The sequence below is a fragment of the Phyllobates terribilis genome, unplaced genomic scaffold, assembly GCF_046119375.1.
Source record: "Phyllobates terribilis strain yellow unplaced genomic scaffold, ASM4611937v1 Scaffold_7__3_contigs__length_470593459, whole genome shotgun sequence".
Classification (NCBI taxonomy): domain Eukaryota; kingdom Metazoa; phylum Chordata; class Amphibia; order Anura; family Dendrobatidae; genus Phyllobates; species Phyllobates terribilis.
In genome coordinates, this window is record NW_027362767.1 from 191,921,159 (window position 1) to 191,943,158 (window position 22,000).

At 50.9% G+C, this 22,000-nt stretch overlaps 1 protein-coding gene across 3 annotated transcripts in view; it reads left to right on the plus strand.

Moving 5' to 3' along the window:
• Positions 1-222: 222 nt before the first annotated feature.
• LOC141154142 (H(+)/Cl(-) exchange transporter 5) overlaps positions 223-22,000 on the plus strand; it is a 141,463-nt gene continuing 119,685 nt past the window's right edge. Inside the window, exons 1-2 of one of the 3 annotated variants that reach the window (XM_073639637.1) lie at positions 223-375; positions 19,962-20,118. In XM_073639637.1, coding sequence (XP_073495738.1) covers positions 19,974-20,118 — 145 coding nt within the window. In that variant the 5' untranslated portion in view covers positions 223-375; positions 19,962-19,973. Of the gene's footprint in view, positions 603-19,694; positions 19,855-19,961; positions 20,119-22,000 lie in introns of those variants that run through there. The other 2 variants (XM_073639636.1, XM_073639635.1) reach the window with 2 other exon arrangements.

Sequence of the window (22,000 nt, forward strand, 5' to 3'; positions counted from 1 at the left end):
GCCCCCATTCCGTCCTGTCGGGGTCTTCATGCCGCTGACCCCTGTGATCCCGGGGAGCTGCCGTTCTGGGAAGTCCCGGCTTCTCCTCCCACCGCCGCCAGCACAGAGCCGGAAGCGCTTCCTGTAGAGGCCGCGCAGTCAGCTGACGCCTCCTGAGACTGAGTCACCTTTATCAGCAGCCGGACGCCATTTTTTCGGAGACCAAAACCTTTCTGACAAGTGACCATCGCTGATAGAGATGCGGCAAGCGATGAGCGCTCTAGCGAGGGCTGCAGGTGACGTCAGCATGGGCGGGGCCTGGCCGCCTGACAGGAGCTCGGCCTGTGGTTGGTGCAGGCGGGTCACGTGCAGTGGCGGCAGCTCCGGCTGAGTGAGGTAAGCTGTGTATTATCCGCCCGGCCGCGGTGCAGCGCAGTGTGCTCCGTGCAGGGGGCGCTCTCCACCCCGCGGGCAGTGGACGGACAGCTGACGGACAGCTCATGGCTATGGCTGCGTCCTCCCTCTACTCCCCGCCTGCCTCCTGCCTCCTGTGCAGCTCCCGCTGTGGGCTCGCGATGTGATGCGTTACTGATTAGTCTGAACAGTGTCCTGCATGTCTTCAGGTAAGTAGCGGACTCTGAGAGCTGCTTTTACTTCGCCCCATAAAAGTAAATCTCTGCACGTCTCCATGCTCCTAAACGCCAGATTCCCCCGGGGTCCGCGCCAGCCCTCAGCACAGGGGTATGATGGGGCGTGGGGTCCGGCTGCGGGTCACCCGGTCACAGTGTGATGGGACGTGGGGTCCGGTAGCGGGTCACCCGGTCACGGTATGATGGGGCGTGAGGCATGGGCGTACCCAGGACCTAAACCGGAGAATCGATCCACACAGTATACTGGTCCCCATAAAATGCTCCATACGGATTACTGGTCCCCATAAAATGCTCCATACGGAATACTGGTCCCCATATAACTCTCCATACAGGATACTGGTCCCCATATATAGCTCCATGCAGGATACTGGCCCCCACATAACGCTCCATGCAGGATACTGGCCCCCACATAACACTCCATGCAGGATACTGGCCCCCACATAACGCTCCATGCAGGATACTGGCCCCCACATAACGCTCCATGCAGGATACTGGCCCCCACATAACGCTCCATGCAGGATACTGGCCCCCACATAACGCTCCATGCAGGATACTGGCCCCCACATAACGCTCCATGCAGGATACTGGCCCCCACATAACGCTCCATGCAGGATACTGGCCCCCACATAACGCTCCATGCAGGATACTGGCCCCCACATAACGCTCCATGCAGGATACTGGCCCCCACATAACGCTCCATGCAGGATACTGGCCCCCACATAACGCTCCATGCAGGATACTGGCCCCCACATAACGCTCCATGCAGGATACTGGCCCCCACATAACGCTCCATGCAGGATACTGGCCCCCACATAACGCTCCATGCAGGATACTGGCCCTCATATAACGCTGCATGCAGGATACTGGCCCCCATTTAACGCTCCATGCAGGATACTGGCCCCCATTTAACGCTCCATGCAGGATACTGGCCCCCATTTAACGCTCCATGCAGGATACTGGCCCCCATATAACGCTCCATGCAGGATACTGGCGCCCATATAATGCTCCATGCAGAATACTGGCCCCCATATAACGCTCCATGCAGGCTGTTCCCCACCCATAATTCCCCACGCAGGCTGTTTCCCCCCCCCCCCACCCATAATTCCCCACGCAGGCTGTTTCCCCCCCCCCCCCACATAATGCCCCGTGCAGGCTGTCCCCCCCCCCCCCCCCATAATGCCCCGTGCAGGCTGTCGTCCCTCCATATAATGCCCCATGTAGGATGTCACCCCCCCTTATAATGCCCCATGCAGGATGTCACACACCCCCCACCTCACCCCCCTTCCTTATAATGCCACAGGCCTCCATATATTAATAAAAAAAATCAAATACTCCCCTCACATCTCACCTGCTGCCGGTGCTCCGGACTCCTCAGCGTCGCCGGCCTCAGGAGAGTGCTCAGGAGAGAGCGCGGTGTAAAGACGTCACCGCGCCCTCTGACCTGAGACGTCACAGTGCAGCAGCCGCGGAGGATGCAGGAGCTGCTGCGGAGGGGTAAGCATTGTGCCGGGTGCCGGGGCCCTGAGCAAGCGGGGGGTGTGGGCGCTGACACCGCTCTCCTCCGCTCACAGGTCCCATAGCGCGCCGGGTGCTCACACCGGCCCTGATGTGCGGCCCTGCTTCTAGGGGGAGCAGCTGCCCACCCCCCTGCCCCACGGTGGGTACGCCCATGGTGTGGGGTCCGGCAGCGGGTCACCCGGGCACGGTATGATGAGGCGTGGGGTCCGGCAGCGGGTCACCCGGGCACTGGTCATCTGGGCAGTTGTGAGCCCTGCGGCCGAGTGCTGGATGTTCCTGGGCTGCTGCCTGTCGCTTCCTCCAGGTTCTGGGGAACAGATTGTTTAACCCCTTTAATCCCGAGGCTGTTTTGCACGTTAATGACCGGGCCTTATTTTGACAATTCTGACCACTGTCACTTTATGATGTAATAACTCTGGAGCTTTACCGGATCCCCCTGATTCTGAGATTGTTTTGTCGTGACATATTGTACTTCATGATTGTGGTAAAATTTGTTCGATATTACTTGCGTTTATTTCTGAAAAAAACGGAAATTTGGCGAAAAGTTTGAAAGTTTTGCAATTTTCAAACTTTAAATTTTCCTGTCATTAAATCAGAGAGATCTGTCACACAAAATAGTTAATAAATAACGTTCCCACATGTCTACATTACATCAGCACAATTTTGGAATCAGAAAGTGACTTTGAAGGGCTTGTATGACAGAAAATACCCCAAAGTGACACCATTGTAAACACTGCACCCCTCAAGGTGCTCAAGACCACATCAAGAAGGTAATTAACCCTTCAGGTGCTTCACAGCGGTAACTTTTCTCCTTGCAGAGAGTGACATGTTAAGCATGTCAAGGTGAGGAGACTTTTTAAGCAGCAATGCTCCTCTGTGAAATATGCAAATGGTCTCTTTTGCTTAGCATGTGGCTCCCCACAAGGAGAAATGTTACCCCTTAGATACGGTCAGACGCCTCTCACCCAGCCAAATCAGAACTCACACTTTGCACTGATGAGGAGCAGTACTCCGAAACACAGTGTCTGCAAATTGAGTTTCTGGTCTTGACTTTTATCCTAAGTCATGTGACAAGCTCGTTTAAGGGTCACTATTGACTTTTAGGATTGCTACTTCCTATAGGTGGCGCTAGAGTTGTGGTTCTCTTCCTGTGTTAAGAGACAATTTGTACAGGAATTTTTGGAATGTGGAGGAAAACGGTGAACATTTAACTTTTTTTCACAAAACTGTTACTTTACAGCCAAATTTTACTTTCACAAGGGTAACAGGAAGAATTGCACCATTTCTTGTGCAATTCCTCCTGAGTATGCCGATAGTTACATAGTTAGTAAAGCCGAATAAAGACTTGCGTCCATCAAGTTCGACCTGTTAGTTCTGTAATTGCTAAAGTTGATCCAGAGGAGGGCAAAAACCCCAAATGATTTAGCCAATCTTCACCTGAGGAAAAATTCCCTCCCGACTCTGAAACCAGCAGTCAGAATAAATCCCTGTATCAACCTACTATTTTATTTTATTTTTAAGTATACGCTGAAATCTGCCTGGTATCTAGAAATGCATCCAGTCCCCGCTTGAACTGGTTTAGTGAATCCGACATTACCGTCTCCTCACTCAGTGAATTCCATATTCTCACTGCTCTTACCGTAAAGAACCCCTTCCTATGCTGGTGCTGAAACCTTTTCTCTTCCAGTCTTAGTGAGTGCCCTCTTGTTACCGTAATATCCCTCCTTTTGAACAAATCCCGGGCAAGATCTCTATACTGTCCCCTAACATATTTGTACACATATATTATGTCCCCCCTCAACCTTCTCTTTTCCAGGCTGAATAGTCCTAGTTTTGCCAACCTCTCTGGGTATTGCAGTCCCTCCATTCCCCTTATTAATTTTGTTGCCCTCCTTTGTACCTTTTCAAGCTCATTTATATCCTTTCTATATATTGGGGCCCATAACTGAGCACAGTATTCCAAGTGTGGTCTGACCAGTGCTTTGTACAGTGGAAGAACAATGTTCTCATCCTTTGCAGCTATACCTCTTCTGATACATCCCATTACCCTGCTTGCCCTTACAGCAGCCGCCTGACTTTGGGCACTCCAATTTAGTTTGCTATCAATCAAGATGCCCAAGTCCTTCTCCATCTCTGAATTCCCCAATGATTTCCCATTCAGTGAGTACTGGTGACTTCCATTTTTCCTTCCCATATGTATGACCTTACATTTCTCCTCGTTAAACCTCATTTGCCATTTAATGCTCCACCTACCCAGCTTATCCAAATCCCTCTGTAGGTCTGCACTGTCCTCTTTTGTATTAATTGTTTTACATAACTTTGTGTCATCTGCAAATATTGATATTTTACTATTTATCCCGTTGACTATGTCGTTAATAAAGATATTAAATAACATTGGGCCTAGTACAGACCCCTGTGGTACCCCACTAGTGACGCTTACCCAATCTGAGTATATTCCATATATAACCACCCTCTGCCTTCTATCCTTTAGCCAGTTAGCTACCCACTTGCAGACATTTTCCCCCAGCCCCATCATTCTCATTTTGTATACCAACCTATTATGTGGCACGCTATCGAACGCTTTTGAGAAGTCGAGATACACGACATCCACTGGTTCCCCCTGATCTACTCGAGAGCTAACCTCCTCGTAGAAGTCAATCAGGTTTGTTTGGCAGGAGCGATTCCTCATGAATCCATGTTGGTTCGGGGTTAATAGATTATTAGCATCAAGATGCTCCATGATTGCCTCATTAATAAAGCCTTCAAAAATTTTGCCCACAACGGACGTCAGACTCACCGGCCGATAGTTTCCGGCGTCACTTTTCGCTCCCTTTTTGAATATTGGCACTACATTCGCCTGTCGCCAATCAAGTGGCACAGACCCAGTCTCAACAGAGTCCTTAAATATAAGATATAACGGTCTGTCTATCACATTACTTAGTTCCCTTAGTACCCGTGGGTGTATGCCATCAGGTCCTGGTGATTTGTTTATTTTAATGTTACTGAGGCGTTTCTGTACCCCAGCTTGGGTTAGATTTGTCATACTTAGTGGAGGATTAAGCTTGTCACTTCTCATTTCGCCTGTTAGTTCTTTTTCCTTTGTGAAAGTTGACGAAAAAAATTTATTTAATAGATTAGCTTTATCCTCATCTTTCTCTATGATTTTGCCTTCATCACTTTTTATCGGTCCAATATTATTCGATTTAATCCTTTTACTATTTATATACGTAAAGAACAGTTTGGGATTTGATCTACTTTCCCTAGCAATACGTCTCTCTGTTTCCTCCTTTGCTATTTTTATTTGTTTTTTGCAGGTTCTCGTTTTTTCCTTGTAACAATATGTGGGGGAAAACCACTGTTTGGGCGCACGGCAGGGCTCAGAAGGGAAGGAGCGCCATTTTACTTTTTGAATGTGAAATTTGCTGGAATAATTAGCGGACACCATGTCACTTTTGGAGAGCCCCTGATGTGGGGGGGTTCCCACTGTTTAGGCACAAGTGACACCATTTTGGAAACTAGACCCCACAAGGATTTTATCAAGGGGTATAGTGAACATTTTGAACCCAGAGGTACGACACAGAATTTGATAACGTTAGGTCATCATATTGAATAAGTTGTCATTAGTCTTGAGCGCAAGTGCTCGCTACTTGAGTTTGCATCGGGTACTCAGGTATGCACCATGTATCACAGGTGTTGGAGTGACATGCTCGAGTCCCTGCCCCGCATGTTTCACGGTTATTAGACACCCCAAAAAAACATGCGGGGATCGCTCGTGCATGGCAGGCAATCACTGCGAGTTTTTTTTGGCCGCAAAGCATATGGGGCGGAGACTCGAGCACCCGTAATACTCAATGCATATCCGAGCACCCGATGCAAACTCAAGTAGCGAGCACTTGCGCTCAACACTATTCGCCATATCGTCATCACATTTTTTTTTCTTTTCTCTTGAAAAAATCCCTCTGCCTCATTACAGGGAATCTTCCGCCGGGGTTCCATCTGAATCACGTATTTCAGAGATTTACACGGAAACCCCGGTGTAAGCGATCAGCACTGAGTGCAGGGTAAATGTGAGCCGAGCCTTACTGCGATCTTTGGGAGGCAGAATGAACAAATCAGCAGCAGGTGAGGAATTGATTTTTAGTGAGGAGTAGGGTTGAGCGAGTATGTTCTGTCCGAGTATGCTCGGGCCGAGCTCCGAGTATTTACAGCTGCTCGGTGATATGGTTGAATCGCTCCCGTGTGCATGATTTATGACTGTTTGACAGCTTTATTACATGTGAAGAATGTGTAAGAAATAGACATTCCTCCCATGTAATAAAGCTGTCAAACAGTCGCAAATCATGCACACTGGAGCGATTCAACCATATCACCGAGCAGCTGTAAATACTCGGAGCTCGGCCCGAGCATACTCGCCGAAAGGGTTAATAGAACATACTCGCTGAACACTAGTGATGTGCGAGCAACGTGTAAGTCAATGGGAAACTCGAGCATTTTTCCAGCGCTCGAGGTGCTTGCGTTCAAAGGACTGGAGTAGGGACAGCTGAACACTGCGCTGGGACAAGCACTTGGATGTGGTTCCTGATGGTGGTGGTTGCGAGTGTGCAATGACAGGTGCAGGACAGGAGGCATCTTCGCATACGCTATGGACAGGGGATTGGCTTGCACGCACAACAGCGGAAAAAGCAGTTGTGACACCCGCTGACACTGGTCGTGGACCCTGGGGTTCGGCCCACAAAGTCGGGTGCTTTGTTGCCATGTACCTGATCATGCTGGTGGTGGTCAGGCTGGTCGTTTTGCCACCCCTGCTGATGATGGCCTGGCAGGTGGTGCAAATGGCCTTTTTGGGGTTATCGGCAGAGTCTTTAAAAAACAACCAGACTCGGGAAGACCTAACAGTTGTACTGGCAACTTCCTTCGTGTTGGTGTTATGGGGAACGGTTGCCTGCCTTCTGTCTGCAGCCACCACACTGCTTCTTCCTGCCTGTTGGGGTGCTACGCCTCCCTCCCCCTGTGTGCTGCTGTCCTCGCTCTGCATGTCCTCCTGCCAGGTTGGGTCAGTTACTATATCATCCACCACCTCGTCTTCCACTTCCGCACCCTGGTCCTCCTCCTGACTTTCTGGCAATTGTGTCTCATCATCGTCCACCTCTTGTGACACTTTCCCACCGTCGCCTTAGTGTGGCCGTGGCTGCTCAAATATTTGGGCATCGATACATGTGATCTCCTCTTGCCCCACTTCAAGTGGACCGGGCGAGAGGCCCGAATCTATAAATGGAAAAGTGAACAGCTCTTCAGAGTGTCCAAGTGTGGGATCAGTTTTCTCTGGGTATTCGGCATTGTGGGCGGAAGGAGGATCAGGGTGAGGAATATGTGGTCCAGACTCACGGCTACTGAGACTTGACCGTGTGGAAGACAGGGTGGTGGTGGCTAAGTGACTGGAAGCATTATCCGCTATCCAACCAACAACCTTTTCACACTGCTCTGGGTTCAATAGTGGTGTTCTGCGGTCCCCTAGAAATTGGGACAGGAAGGTCAGGCGAGAAGATGTGGGTGTTTGTTGTGCTACCTCAGCAGGCACAGTTTCAGCTTGCCCACGGCCTCGGCCTCTACATGCACTATCATCACCATTACTTCCACGTCCCCGTCCCTTGCCATGCGCCTTGCCCATGTTAACTGGAGTGTACTATTTGGTCCGTTCTAAAAATGTCTGTATTATTACCGCAGTAATATGGGATCACGTCTGATGATGGAAACGTTTCTTTGCTTCTGCAATACAGCAGTAAGAATAAGATCCAAAAAATCTGTCTCTATTCTGCTAACAAGCACATGGAGCAGTAAATGGTGTACTGTATTGCTTTTCAAGCAAATAATCATGATTAAGAGCAAAAAAAAAATTAGCCCGGATATGTAGGGCTATGGATATCTGTAACAGCAGCAGCAGCCGACAGAACATGCAATGGACCCTCTCGTGCTGTATACACATCCACAAACCCTGCCTGCCTAACTCCTGCTATCACCAGTAATATATGCCGCTGGATTAGTCCTCAGCAGGACTGTTAGTTCAGATGGATATAGATATATGTTGTGGAATACCTATACTAAATATCTCTCCCTAGCTCTGCAGCACCTTTCCCTACACTGTCTGATCCAGAGTGACTGTGACGAGCATGGCGGCACCAGGTCTTATATAGACCTGATGACTCTGTGCGGCCAGCCAATCACTGTAATGCCACAACCAACATGGCTGCGGCATTACAGTGACTGGCTGACAATCCCTGCATGTTCATTGGCTCTGTAAAGAGCGCCAAACATGCAGGGAGGAGACCCGAGCATCCGCCCGAGTAACCCGGAAATACTCGCTGAGCATCTCAAGCACAGTGATGCTCGGACGAGCACCGAGCAGTAGCTCGCCGACTGCAGACCCCATGCTGTCTCCCAAGTTCTGCGCTGGAGGTGTCCGATGGTGCAGGGGTCTCGGCGCAGATATGTCAATCTGAGTATGCACCTCCTCCGACGGCCATTTTCCCAGAGTCCATCGCATAAGACAGTATGGAAGGTGCAGGGCGTCGGCTGCAACAAGATTCCTGCGGAGCCCCCGCACCACCGCACACCTCCAGCGCAGAACTTGGGAGACAGCATGGGCCCACAGCCACCTCCGAACACTCCGCCCTGACCCCGCAGCATCTCCGGCACCCCGCAGCATCTCTGGGACCCGCTCCACTGCAGCCGGTAAGGTGATTTTGCTTTCTAAGATGCACCCCTATTTTTCACCCAAATCTGGGGGAAAAAGTGTGTCTTATAAAGTGAAAAATACAGTATTTTTTACGCCTTTCCTCGTGCGGTATAAGTCATTATGCGACTTTATTCTTCGGGTCGGTGCGATTACAGAGATACCACATTTATATCGGGTTTTTATGTTTGGCAGCTGTCACACACTAAAGACGCTTTTTTTTTTTGCATCACCATATTTTGAGGGCTATAATTTTTCCATATTTTGGCCGACAGTCATGTGACGGCTTGTTTTTTGCGGGATGAGTTGACATTCTTATTGGTATTATTTTCAGGCACTTGACATTTTTTGATCGCTTTCTATTCCGATTTTTGGGAGGCAGAATAAACAAAAACAATCATTAGCTTTTTGCTCTCCCATTTGAGAGCAGCATTATGTAGGGGCAGAGACCCTGTTTTCAGCGATGTGTCATTTACTGGGCTTCTTGTTGCAGTTTTGATAAAATCCCTGATTCCTCACGACATCACCGTAGGGGAGAGAGAGAGGGACTCGCCGCATGGACTTAAAAAGGCAGAGCCCTCTGTCATGCCTCAGTGGTTTCCTGTCCTTGAGGAGACCCTACAGTTCCCCAGGCGCTGCCGGAGTAGTGAAGAAATTACCTGGATGAAGACCGAACACGGTGGAAGGCGTCTGCGGCTCCTTGAGGGCGTCCACAAAGCTCTGGAATCCTCCGGGGGTGGAGGGGGAGACGCCTGCGGCACCGCTCCATATTCCAGCCACCAGACAAGAGTTCCCCTGGAGCACGGTGGAGGTGCATGATGGAGCCCCGCACAATGTACTTCTGGGCCGGCAATGACGTCAGTTCCGGGGGCACGGCCTAGTACGGCAGAGTGCCTCCCCGGAATCCCTGTCGGTGTCTTGCGTCACTTCCGGTGGCGCAATGCATTGCTGGGAGCCGGCACAGCGATGAGTCCTGGGGCCACGGCCTGTAGTGATTTGTGCGTCCCCGGGACAGAGTAGGGGCATCATCTGGGGGCACGGCCTGTATGGGCAATGTGCTTCCCCAGGGAAGGAACTGTGGGTGTTTCTGGGGGGGGGGGAGGGGAGGAAGAAAACTGAATAAAAGGCCCCCCCTTCCTCCATCCCTTGCTGCATGGTTTTTCAAGGATGGAGGACACAACTCAGTCCGGAAAAGCAGCCCCTCCAACCTTGGTAGTCCTGTGTCAGGTGGGGGAATCAGGGGTAAAAACTCTGAGAAATGCTTATTTAGGCTGTGTGCCCACGATGCGTTTTTTAAGCGTTTCTGCAGAGGCAATTCCACAGCAGAAACGCTTAAAAAACGCTTGGTAGAAGGTCTGCCATGTTCCCCAATGATGTGCTGTGCACATGCTGCTGAAATTTCCGCTGCGGATTATCATTGCGGAAAAATCTGCAGCACTTCCAATTATTTTGCGGAAGCGCAGCGTTTTCGCCGCCATTGACTTGCATTAGAACGCGCCAATTCCGCATCACTGCATCTGTACATGCAGAATCCACGCGTTTCAATGTGCGGATGGTACTCGGGTGTGCTGGACAGGAGACTCTCCTCCGGACCCGGGTACCATAGAACCTGTAAAAAAAAGAATAAAATCGTGGTCACATAACCTTAAATGTATCCGCTTTTGTGTAGCCATTTGTCTTTAGGAAAGGCTTAGGAAGACACAGACAAAATCCAAACACAAAGAATGCGCACTATGCAAGTGTAGGATAGGGGCCGATTATGCCCCTCTCATGGATAATATGCGATCCATGATTAAGGTCGAAATGAAAAAGGGTTAAAAGCCAGCACTTAAGCGAAAAAAGCTAGTGGGAATTCTAGTTAGGAACAGGAAGGTGAGGAAGGCCAGATAGTAAGTTTTGACTCAGACTCCGCACCATCATCGTCCTCTGCTGATAGTGACGAGGATCCTTCATGTTTCCCGCCTGAAGATACCAGCAGGCTAGTAAAAGCAGTCTGTGCCACCATGAAAGTGAAGGAGCCCAGGTCCGTACAGGATCAAATGTTTGAGGGTCTGGAGAGCAAGAAACAAGTGTTTCCCAGTGCATAAAACCATTAGCCTGTTAATCAAAAGGGAATGGAAAAAAACTTGATCCCCAAATTAATGAAATGGAAATACCCCTTTGAGCCAGAAAACTCAGATTTGGGATAAAACACCTAAAATAGATGTGGCGGTATGCAAAGTTTTCTGGAACTTGTCCCTCTCATTTGACGGTGCAGGACTCCTAAAAGACCCTCTTAATAGGAAGGTGGACAGTATTTTGAAAAGAGTCAAATCGAACATAGCAGCAACATGTACGGCAAGATCCTTAAATGTATGGTAAGACCAGATCAGGAATCAATGCCCCAGGGACCAACTGCTGGCGTGCCTAACGAATATAACAAAAGCAACAGACTTTCTCGCCGACGCCTCAGCGAACACTGTCCGCCCGACAGCCCGAGCCTGGTCCCTGTCAAATTCAGCCAGAAAAGCCCTCTGGCTAAAAAATTGGACTGGTGATGTCAATTCAAAGTCCAGACTCAGTGGTATACCCTTTGAAGGAGATTATCTCTTTGGATCTTCTCTCAACGAAATCCTAGATAAAGCGGGGGACTCAAGGTTTCCCCTAGTCTAACATGCCAAAGTTCAAGAGACCTTTCCGTCCTTTTAGAAAAGGGGCGGTGGAGCAGAAGGACTCAAAATGGAAGGAACCCAGGAATAAAGGGAAAGCCTCCCAAGGAGATCGTTTTTTGTCCAGGTTTCCAAAAAGATCGGGGAGACTATGACGCCAGGTCCCAGGTAGGTGGAAGATTAACATTTCTTCCCTGCCTGGGAAAATATTTCCCTAAGCCCCTGCGTACTAGACACCGTTCAAGAGGGGTTAAAGTTAGAATTCCTCCTCCCCACCCCCGACACCTATATTATCACCAGAAATCAACTTTCAGGATTAGTTCAAGATACCTTAGAATTCCTATCTGTAATCCAGAAAGAAGCATTAGCCTATGTCCGAAAAGGAGAAGAAGGGAAAGGGTATTACAGTCCCCTATTTATAAGTAAAAAAACAGAGCAGTCATACAGGACCATCATAAACCTAAAAGGTCTCAACAAGTTTCTGCTACCAAAGCGATTCAAGATGGAAAGTATGGAGTCAACAATAAAACAACTTATTTCCAGGATGTTTCATGGCCACTTTATATCTCAGATGCCTATTATCATCTGCCCATTTTTTAAAGTCCTATACCTAAGAGTAGCCGTCAACATCAAGGGGCGTTTAACACACCTGCAAATCCAGCTCCTTCCCTTTGGCCCTAAGGGCTTTTACAAAAATAGTGGCACACGTAAGGGAAATAGACGCGTTGTTCTTTCCATACCTGGACGACTTTCTCATCGTAGGAAAATCAGAGTCTGAATGCAGTTACACAGGTTTCAAGGGTGGCTAATAAGTCTAAAAAAATCCCGACTAGAACAAAGACAAACCTTCTTGGGAATGTTGGATTCAAGAGAACAAATGTCTTTCCTTCTGGAAGAGAAAAAAGTAAAAATAAAGAGACTTGTTTCATAATTAATAAACAGGCCAGAGACGTCCCTAAAAAGGGCTATATCTATCCTGGGATCCCTGACTTCATGCATCTCAGCAGTAACCTGGGCGAGATTCCACTTCAGATCCCTTCAGTGGAATATCCTAGGAGAAGAAGAGAAAGCTGGAGGAAATCTGAACAAAAAGATGGTTATATCAAAAGATACTCAACTTTCCTTAAATTGGTGGACAAACGAAGAAAATCTGTCTCAGGGGGTTCCATGGGAGATAGAGAAAACCCGTAGTGCTCACCACCGATGCCAGCCCCTGGGGGTTGGGGTCCCACACAGAAAGAAGGATTCTGCAAGGAAGATTGCCATGAGAACTGGTAGATGTGTCCTCCAACCAAAAGGAGTTAGCAGATGTGGGGTGTAAAAGATCAGCACCTAAGAGTACTATCAGACAACGGGACGGTGGTAGCCTACATAAACAGGCCGGGAGGCACAAGGTCAGGGGGTCTTATGACAGAGAGAGAAAAGATAATGACTCTAGCTGATGGAAATCTAAGATCCATCTCAGCGGGCTACCTAAAAGGGATAGAAAACACAGAGGCAGATTACCTCAGCCGTCATAGGGTAGATCAGGACGAATGGGTCCCTAAACACAGAAATCTTTCAAAAGTTCCAAAAATAGACTTATTCGCAAATAACTTAAACAGAAAAGCTCAAAAATTATTTTCCCTGAATCCAAAACACCATTCTATTGGGGTAGACGCCCTTCTCCACAAATGGCCAGGAGATCTACTCTATGCTTTTCCCCCAATACAACTGATTCCAGCAGTTCTCAGGAAAATACGAACGGACCGGACCAAGATGATTCTAATAGCACTTTTCTGGCCCAGAAGAACGTGGTTCAACTGGCTTTGTCGCCTGATGATAGGAACATCGTGGGAAAACGACATCAGTCATCTATTATAGGATATGGGAAAAGTTCCTAGAGTTCTCGGGGATAGATCCTCTAAAAAATCCTAAGGTCCCATTTATCCTGGCCCTGAAATTTTTACAGAGAGGGTGGGAAATGAGTTTGAAAAAGAACACCCTTAAGGTTCACACGGCTGCTCTAGGAGCTCTTTTCGGGGGCAAGGTCGCAGACCATCCCTTGATAGTCAACTTCTTCGGGGCAGTCAGTCGCTTGGAATCTATTATGCAGACGAGAGCGGCACCTAGGGATTTAAGCTTAGTTCTTAAGGCACTTACTAAACCCCCCTTCAAGCCCATATCAGATTGTTCATTAAAGAATTTAACCTTAAAAACAGCCCTCCTGGTGGCCCTCACATCGGCTAGACGGGTGGGGGAGATTCAGGCTCTGTCAATAAACGAGCCCTTTACTCGGCTCCTGCCAGATGGTTATTCTTACCCCTGACCCGGCCTTTCTCTCAAAGGTAGTTTCCACCTTCCATAGATTCCAGAAAATAGTGCTACCGTCATTCTGCCAGAACCCTAGAAATGAAGGAGAAAGGGCGTTCCACACTTTAGATGTCTAAAGATGTCTACTACAATACTTCGAGTCAACCAGGGAATTCAGGAAATCTACCTCCCTGTTTCTTCTCTTCCAGGGTCCCAGGAAGGACCAGGCCGCGTCCAAAGGATACATAGCAAGAAGGGTCAGGACTGGGATTGCCCTGCCCTACACTTCAGGTTGTTCCCTCCTCTCGATAACATTAAAGCACACTCCACAAGGGCGGTCTCTACTTTGTGGGCAGAAAGGGCAAATGCTTCTCTGGAGCAAATCTGTAGAGCTGCCACGTGGTCTTCACCCTCCACTTTATTCAAGCACTACAGGGTGGATTTGGGTGCTGAGGATTTGTCTTTTGGATGTAAAGTCTTGCAAGCGGTGGTCCCCCCTCCCCTAGATTGAAATCTCTCCTATGGTGCTGTCATGGGGAATGGGAAAAATGATGATTACTTACTGGTAATCGAATTTTCCAGAACCCACGACAACATCCTCACTTATTCCCGCCCTTCTCACCTCTCCTTGGTGAATGATGCACGTTTGTTTCACAGGGTGTCGCATATGTGTGTGTCTATATCTATATCTATATCTCTCTCTCTCTCTCTATATCTATCTATCTATCTATCTCTCTCTCTATATCTATCTATCTATCTATCTATCTATCTATCTATATATATATATATATATATATATATATATATATATATATATATATATATATATATATATATATATATATATATATATATATATATATACCTTCTCACTCGTTTAGCCACATAATAACTGTGTTGGGCACCATATCAAGTTCATGATTTCGGAAAGTATGTGTATGTATGTCAGTCTAGACCAGGGGTCTCAAACTCAGCTGGGCATATTGGCCGCACACGGAAAAACATTTAATTTGGGGGGCCCATTTTTTGCATGACAAAGTGACATTTTTAGTGATACCATTTTATTTTCTATACACCTTTTGAACTGGTCCTCATCTTGCAGACATGGTGTCCCCCATATTGCAGACATGGTCCCCCATCCAGGTCCCCCATATTGCAGACATGGTCCACCATCCAGGTCCCCCATATTGCAGACATGGTCCCCCATCCAGGTCCCCCATATTGCAGACATGGTTCCCCATCCAGGTCCCCCATATTGCAGACATGGTCCCCCATCCAGGTCCCCCATATTGCAGACATGGTCCCCCATCCAGGTCCCCCATATTGCAGACATGGTCCCCCATCCAGGTCCCCCATATTGCAGACATGGTCCCCCATCCAGGTCCCCCATATTGCAGACAAGGTCCCCCATATTGCAGACATGGTCCCCCATCCAGGTCCCCCATATTGCAGACATGGTCCCCCCCATCCAGGTCCCCCATATTGCAGACATGGTCCCCCCCATCCAGGTCCCCCATATTGCAGACATGGTCCCCCCCATCCAGGTCCCCCATATTGCAGACATGGTCCCCCCCATCCAGGTCCCCCATATTGCAGACATGGTCCCCCATATTGCAGACATGGTCCCCCATCCAGGTCCCCCATATTGCAGACATGGTCCTCCATATTGCAGACATGGTCCCCCATATTGCAGACATGGTCTCCCATCCAGGTCCCCCATATTGCAGACATGGTCTCCCATCCAGGTCCCCCATATTGCAGACATGGTCCCCCATCCAGGTCCCCCATATTGCAGACATGGTCCCCCATATTGCAGACATGGTCCCCCATCCAGGTCCCCCATATTGCAGACATGGTCCCCCATCCAGGTACCCCATATTGCAGACATGGTCTCCCATCCAGGTCCCCCATATTGCAGACATGGTCTCCCATCCAGGTCCCCCATATTGCAGACAAGGTCCCCCATATTGCAGACAAGGTCCCCCATATTGCAGACATGGTCCCCCATCCAGGTCCCCCATATTGCAGACATGGTCCCCCCCATCCAGGTCCCCCATATTGCAGACATGGTCCCCCCCATCCAGGTCCCCCATATTGCAGACATGGTCCCCCATATTGCAGACATGGTCCTCCCCATCCAGGTCCCCCATATTGCAGACATGGTCTCCCATCCAGGTCCCCCATATTGCAGACATGGTCTCCCATCCAGGTCCCCCATATTGCAGACATGGTCCCCCATATTGCAGACATGGTCCCCCATCCAGGTCCCCCATATTGCAGACATGGTCTCCCATCCAGGTCCCCCATATTGCAGACATGGTCTCCCATCCAGGTCCTCCATATTGCAGACATGGTCCTCCATATTGCAGACATGGTCCTCCATATTGCAGACATGGTCCCCCATATTGCAGACATGGTCTCCCATCCAGGTCCCCCATATTGCAGACATGGTCTCCCATCCAGGTCCCCCATATTGCAGACATGGTCTCCCATCCAGGTCCCCCATATTGCAGACATGGTCTCCCATCCAGGTCCCCCATATTGCAGACATGGTCTCCCATCCAGGTCCCCCATATTGCAGACATGGTCCCCCATCCAGGTCCCCCATATTGCAGACATGGTCCCCCATCCAGGTCCCCCATATTGCAGACATGGTCCCCCATCCAGGTCCCCATGTTGCAGACATGGTCTCCCATCCAGGTCCCCCATATTGCAGACATGGTCTCCCATCCAGGTCCCCCATATTGCAGACATGGTCTCCCATCCAGGTCCCCCATATTGCAGACATGGTCTCCCATCCAGGTCCCCCATATTGCAGACATGGTCTCCCATCCAGGTCCCCCATATTGCAGACATGGTCCCCCATATTGCAGACATGGTCTCCCATCCAGGTCCCCCATATTGCAGACATGGTCTCCCATCCAGGTCCCCCATATTGCAGACATGGTCTCCCATCCAGGTCCCCCATATTGCAGACATGGTCTCCCATCCAGGTCCCCCATATTGCAGACATGGTCTCCCATCCAGGTCCCCCATATTGCAGACATGGTCTCCCATCCAGGTCCCCCATATTGCAGACATGGTCCCCCATATTGCAGACATGGTCCCCCATCCAGGTCCCCCATATTGCAGACATGGTCCCCCATCCAGGTCCCCATGTTGCAGACATGGTCCCCCATCCATGTCCCCCCCACATACTGCGCACAGGGTCCCCGTCCCCCCCACATACTGCGCACAGGGTCCCCGTCCCCCCCACATACTGCGCACAGGGTCCCCGTCCCCCCCACATACTGCGCACAGGGTCCCCGTCCCCCCCACATACTGCGCACAGGGTCCCCGTCCCCCCCACATACTGCGCACAGGGTCCCCGTCCCCCCCACATACTGCGCACAGGGTCCCCGTCCCCCCACATACTGCGCACGGGGTCTCCGTCTCCCCAATACTGCGCACGGGGTCCCCGTCCCCCCCCAATACTGCGCACAGGGTCCCCGTCCCCCCACATACTGCGCACGGGGTCCCCGTCCCCCCACATACTGCGCACGGGGTCTCCGTCTCCCCAATACTGCGCACGGGGTCCCCGTCCCCCCCCAATACTGCGCACGGGGTCCCCGTCCCCCCCCAATACTGCGCACGGGGTCCCCGTCCCCCCCCAATACTGCGCACGGGGTCCCCGTCCCCCCCAATACTGCGCTCGGGGTCCCCGTCCCCCCCCAATACTGCGCTCGGGGTCCCCGTCCCCCCCCAATACTGCGCTCGGGGTCCCCGTCCCCCCCCCAATACTGCGCTCGGGGTCCCCGTCCCCCCCCCAATACTGCGCTCGGAGTCCCCGTCCCCCCCCAATACTGCGCTCGGGGTCCCCGTCCCCCCCCAATACTGCGCTCGGGGTCCCCGTCCCCCCCCAATACTGCGCTCGGGGTCCCCGTCCCCCCCAATACTGCGCTCGGGGTCCCCGTGGTGTATTTCACATGACAGATGAAATAAAAAAAAAATATTCTCACCTGTCCTCCGTTCCCTCGGCGTCCTTTCTGCACCTGTGGCCCGCAGGCACAGACCCCGTAACGATCGCGGCTCTCTACAGCAGCCGCCAACATCAGCGCTGTAGTGCAGTGTATTGCCGTGCAGAGACCGGCTCTCTGCACAGCAATACCAGTGCCAGCCGCCGGCCTATCAGAGGCCAGCAGCAGTGTATGACGTCACTGACGTGCACAGATGTCAGCTGCTGGCCTCTGATAGGCTGGCGGCTGGCACTGGTATTGCTGTGCAGAGAGCCGGTCTCTGCACGGCAATACACTGCACTACAGCGCTGATGTTGGCGGCTGCTGTAGAGAGCCGCGATCGTTACGGGGTCTGTGCCTGCGGGCCGCAAGAAGCAGCCGGAGGGGCCGCATGCGGCCCACGGGCCGCGTGTTTGAGATCCCTGGTCTAAACTAACCAAGCGGGGTTCCTCTGATGCTCGGCAAACCACTGAGGCATGATGGAGGGCTCTGCCTTTTTAAGCCTGTAGGGTTTCCTGTCCTTGGAGCAGATGTCTCCCCCTCTCTCCCCCCTCTCTCCCCCCTCTCTCCCCCCTCTCTCCCCCCTCTCTCCCCCCTCTCTCCCCCCTCTCTCCCCCCTCTCTCCCCCCTCTCTCCCCCCTCTCTCCCCCCTCTCTCCCCCCTCTCTGCCCCTCTCTCCCCCCTCTCTGCCCCTCTCTGCCCCTCTCTCTCCCCCCCTCTCTCCCCCCTCTCTCCCCCCTCTCTCCCCCCTCTCTCCCCCCTCTCTCCCCCCTCTCTCCCCCCTCTCTCTCCCCTCTCTCTCCCCTCTCTCTCCCCTCTCTCTCCCCTCTCTCTCCCCTCTCTCTCCCCTCTCTCTCCCCTCTCTCTCCCCTCTCTCCCCCCTCTCTCCCCCCTCTCTCCCCCCTCTCTCCCCCCTCTCTCCCCCCTCTCTCCCCCCTCTCTCCCCCCTCTCTCCCCCTCTCTCCCCCCTCTCTCCCCCCTCTCTCCCCCCTCTCTCTCCCCTCTCTCCCCCCTCTCTCTCCCCTCTCTCCCCCCTCTCTCCCCCCTCTCTCCCCCCTCTCTCCCCCCTCTCTCCCCCCTCTCTCCCCCCTCTCTCCCCCCTCTCTCCCCCCTCTCTCCCCCCTCTCTCCCCCCTCTCTCCCCCCTCTCTCCCCCCTCTCTCCCCCCTCTCTCCCCCCTCTCTCCCCCCTCTCTCCCCCCTCTCTCCCCCCTCTCTCCCCCCTCTCTCCCCCCTCTCTCCCCCCTCTCTCCCCCTCTCCTGTCGTGGGTTCTGGAAAATTCGATTACCAGTAAGTAATCCTCGTTTTCTCTGCTGCAGAGCTAGCAGTTCTCTGAATGCTGAGCTCTGTATAAACCCTCCCACCCGAGTGATTGGCAGCTTTCTGCACAGTGTAAACAGCTGCCAATCAGTGGTGTGGGCGGAGCTATACAGAGCTCATGAATATGAAGGACTACATGGCAGCAGCTTTACTATTCCTCTAGTGATAATCTGCTGATAAAACTGTGAGTTAACAAAACTACAGCAAGCAGCCCAGTGACACATGACTACTCTCAGAAACCTGGTGCCAAATCCTCTTGAAGCTTCACACCGGGCTTCCTATTTTTCAGTAAGCTCAAGCACAGGGTGTACTTATTTATACACAGCCCCTTGTTTTGCTCAGGCTGCTGGGCGATATATTGGGAAGATGGAAGGACTGAGACCCCAGTGCTGATTTGTAGGGTGAAGGATTGATCCTCACTCACTGAGCCGGGACTGTTGTCTCCTCTGAGGTTGAGCGTGGTCTTTCTGGAGAAGTCGCGTGCATCAGCGTTTTACGACTCGGCAGGAAGCTGCTCTTCCTTCCTCTGAGCGCGGTCACTGCTGTGGTTTCTCTGCATTAATCCTTCCCTGGAATCAGCTGCTTCATCTCATAAGGAGGGAGGTCGTTGTGCTGAGATTGTGAAGATAAGGTCAGGCTGCACCTTTACATTGTGTGAGCACCTGAGGACACCAGAACCTTGCTCCGCGCACAGCAATGCCCACACCATGGTCTACGCTGCAGGTAGCTCCCTCTCGTGCCGGCGGCGCCCCCTCTCGTGCCGGCGGCGTCCCCTCTCTCTGGTCGCTTTGCTTTTCTTGTTTTCTGAACAATGTAAATCTTCATTTTAGGTTATAACTGAGATGGAGAACAAGGGATTTCGCCGCTCCAGCCTGAACAGTTTTAACAGCAGCACGAGCGATGAAGATATGGTGGAGATCGCAGACGCCACCTTGGATTTCACCATGTCTGATGATGTTCCACCTATTGACCGAGAGATGGCTGAAGGTAAAAGTTGTGTGAGAAGTGTACAATGATGGGACGTGCACAATACCTTGTCACATGAACCAGCATACACTCACCAGTGCAGCGCCTCCACATGGCAGCTGGTGGAATAATGTGGTGTGCACTCTTCGTGTACTTGTGTCGCTGTCTGCTCACGTGTTGTACTCTGGAGTGTGACCTCTCGTTCTCGTGTGTAGATGGTCGTCCTCTGACCGCTCTCTAGTGACCCCAGTTGTGGTGTTCTCTGTATTATAGTTGTATTGATGGTCGTCCTCTGACCGCTCTCTAGTGACCCCAGTTGTGGTGTTCTCTGTATTATAGTTGTATTGATGGTCGTCCTCTGACCCCTCTCTAGTGACCTCAGTTGTGGTGTTCTCTGTATTATAGTTGTATTGATGTTTGTCCTCTGACCCCTCTCTAGTGACCCCAGTTGTGGTGTTCTCTGTATTATAGTTGTATTGATGGTCGTCCTCTGACTGCTCTCTAGTGACCCCAGTTGTGGTGTTCTCTGTATTATAGTTGTATTGATGGTCGTCCTCTGACCGCTCTCTAGTGACCCCAGTTGTGGTGTTCTCTGTATTATAGTTGTATTGATGGTCGTCCTCTGACCCCTCTCTAGTGACCTCAGTTGTGGTGTTCTCTGTATTATAGTTGTAGTGATGGTCGTCCTCTGACCGCTCTCTAGTGACCCCAGTTGTGGTGTTCTCTGTATTATAGTTGTATTGATGGTCGTCCTCTGACCCCTCTCTAGTGACCCCAGTTGTGGTGTTCTCTGTATTATAGTTGTATTGATGGTCGTCCTCTGACCGCTCTCTAGTGACCCCAGTTGTGGTGTTCTCTGTATTATAGTTGTATTGATGGTCGTCCTCTGACCGCTCTCTAGTGACCCCAGTTGTGGTGTTCTCTGTATTATAGTTGTATTGATGGTCGTCCTCGGACCCCTCTCTAGTGACCTCAGTTGTGGTGTTCTCTGTATTATAGTTGTATTGATGGTCGTCCTCTGACTGCTCTCTAGTGACCCCAGTTGTGGTGTTCTCTGTATTATAGTTGTATTGATGGTCGTCCTCTGACCCCTCTCTAGTGACCCCAGTTGTGGTGTTCTCTGTATTATAGTTGTATTGATGGTCGTCCTCGACCGCTCTCTAGTGACCCCAGTTGTGGTGTTCTCTGTATTATAGTTGTATTGATGGTCGTCCTCTGACCGCTCTCTAGTGACCCCAGTTGTGGTGTTCTCTGTATTATGGTCGTCCTCTGACTGCTCTCTAGTGAACTCAGTTGTGGTGTTCTCTGTATTATAGTTGTATTGATGGTCGTCCTCTGACTGCTCTCTAGTGACCCCAGTTGTGGTGTTCTCTGTATTATAGTTGTAGTGATGGTCGTCCTCTGACCGCTCTCTAGTGACCCCAGTTGTGGTGTTCTCTGTATTATAGTTGTAGTGATGGTCGTCCTCTGACCGCTCTCTAGTGACCCCAGTTGTGGTGTTCTCTGTATTATAGTTGTATTGATGGTTGTCCTCTGACCCCTCTCTAGTGACCCCAGTTGTGGTGTTCTCTGTATTATAGTTGTATTGATGGTCGTCCTCTGACTGCTCTCTAGTGAACTCAGTTGTGGTGTTCCCTGTATTATAGTTGTATTGATGGTTGTCCTCTGACCCCTCTCTAGTGACCCCAGTTGTGGTGTTCTCTGTATTATAGTTGTATTGATGGTCGTCCTCTGACCCCTCTCTAGTGACCCCAGTTGTGGTGTTCTCTGTATTATAGTTGTATTGATGGTCGTCCTCGACCGCTCTCTAGTGACCCCAGTTGTGGTGTTCTCTGTATTATAGTTGTATTGATGGTCGTCCTCTGACCGCTCTCTAGTGACCCCAGTTGTGGTGTTCTCTGTA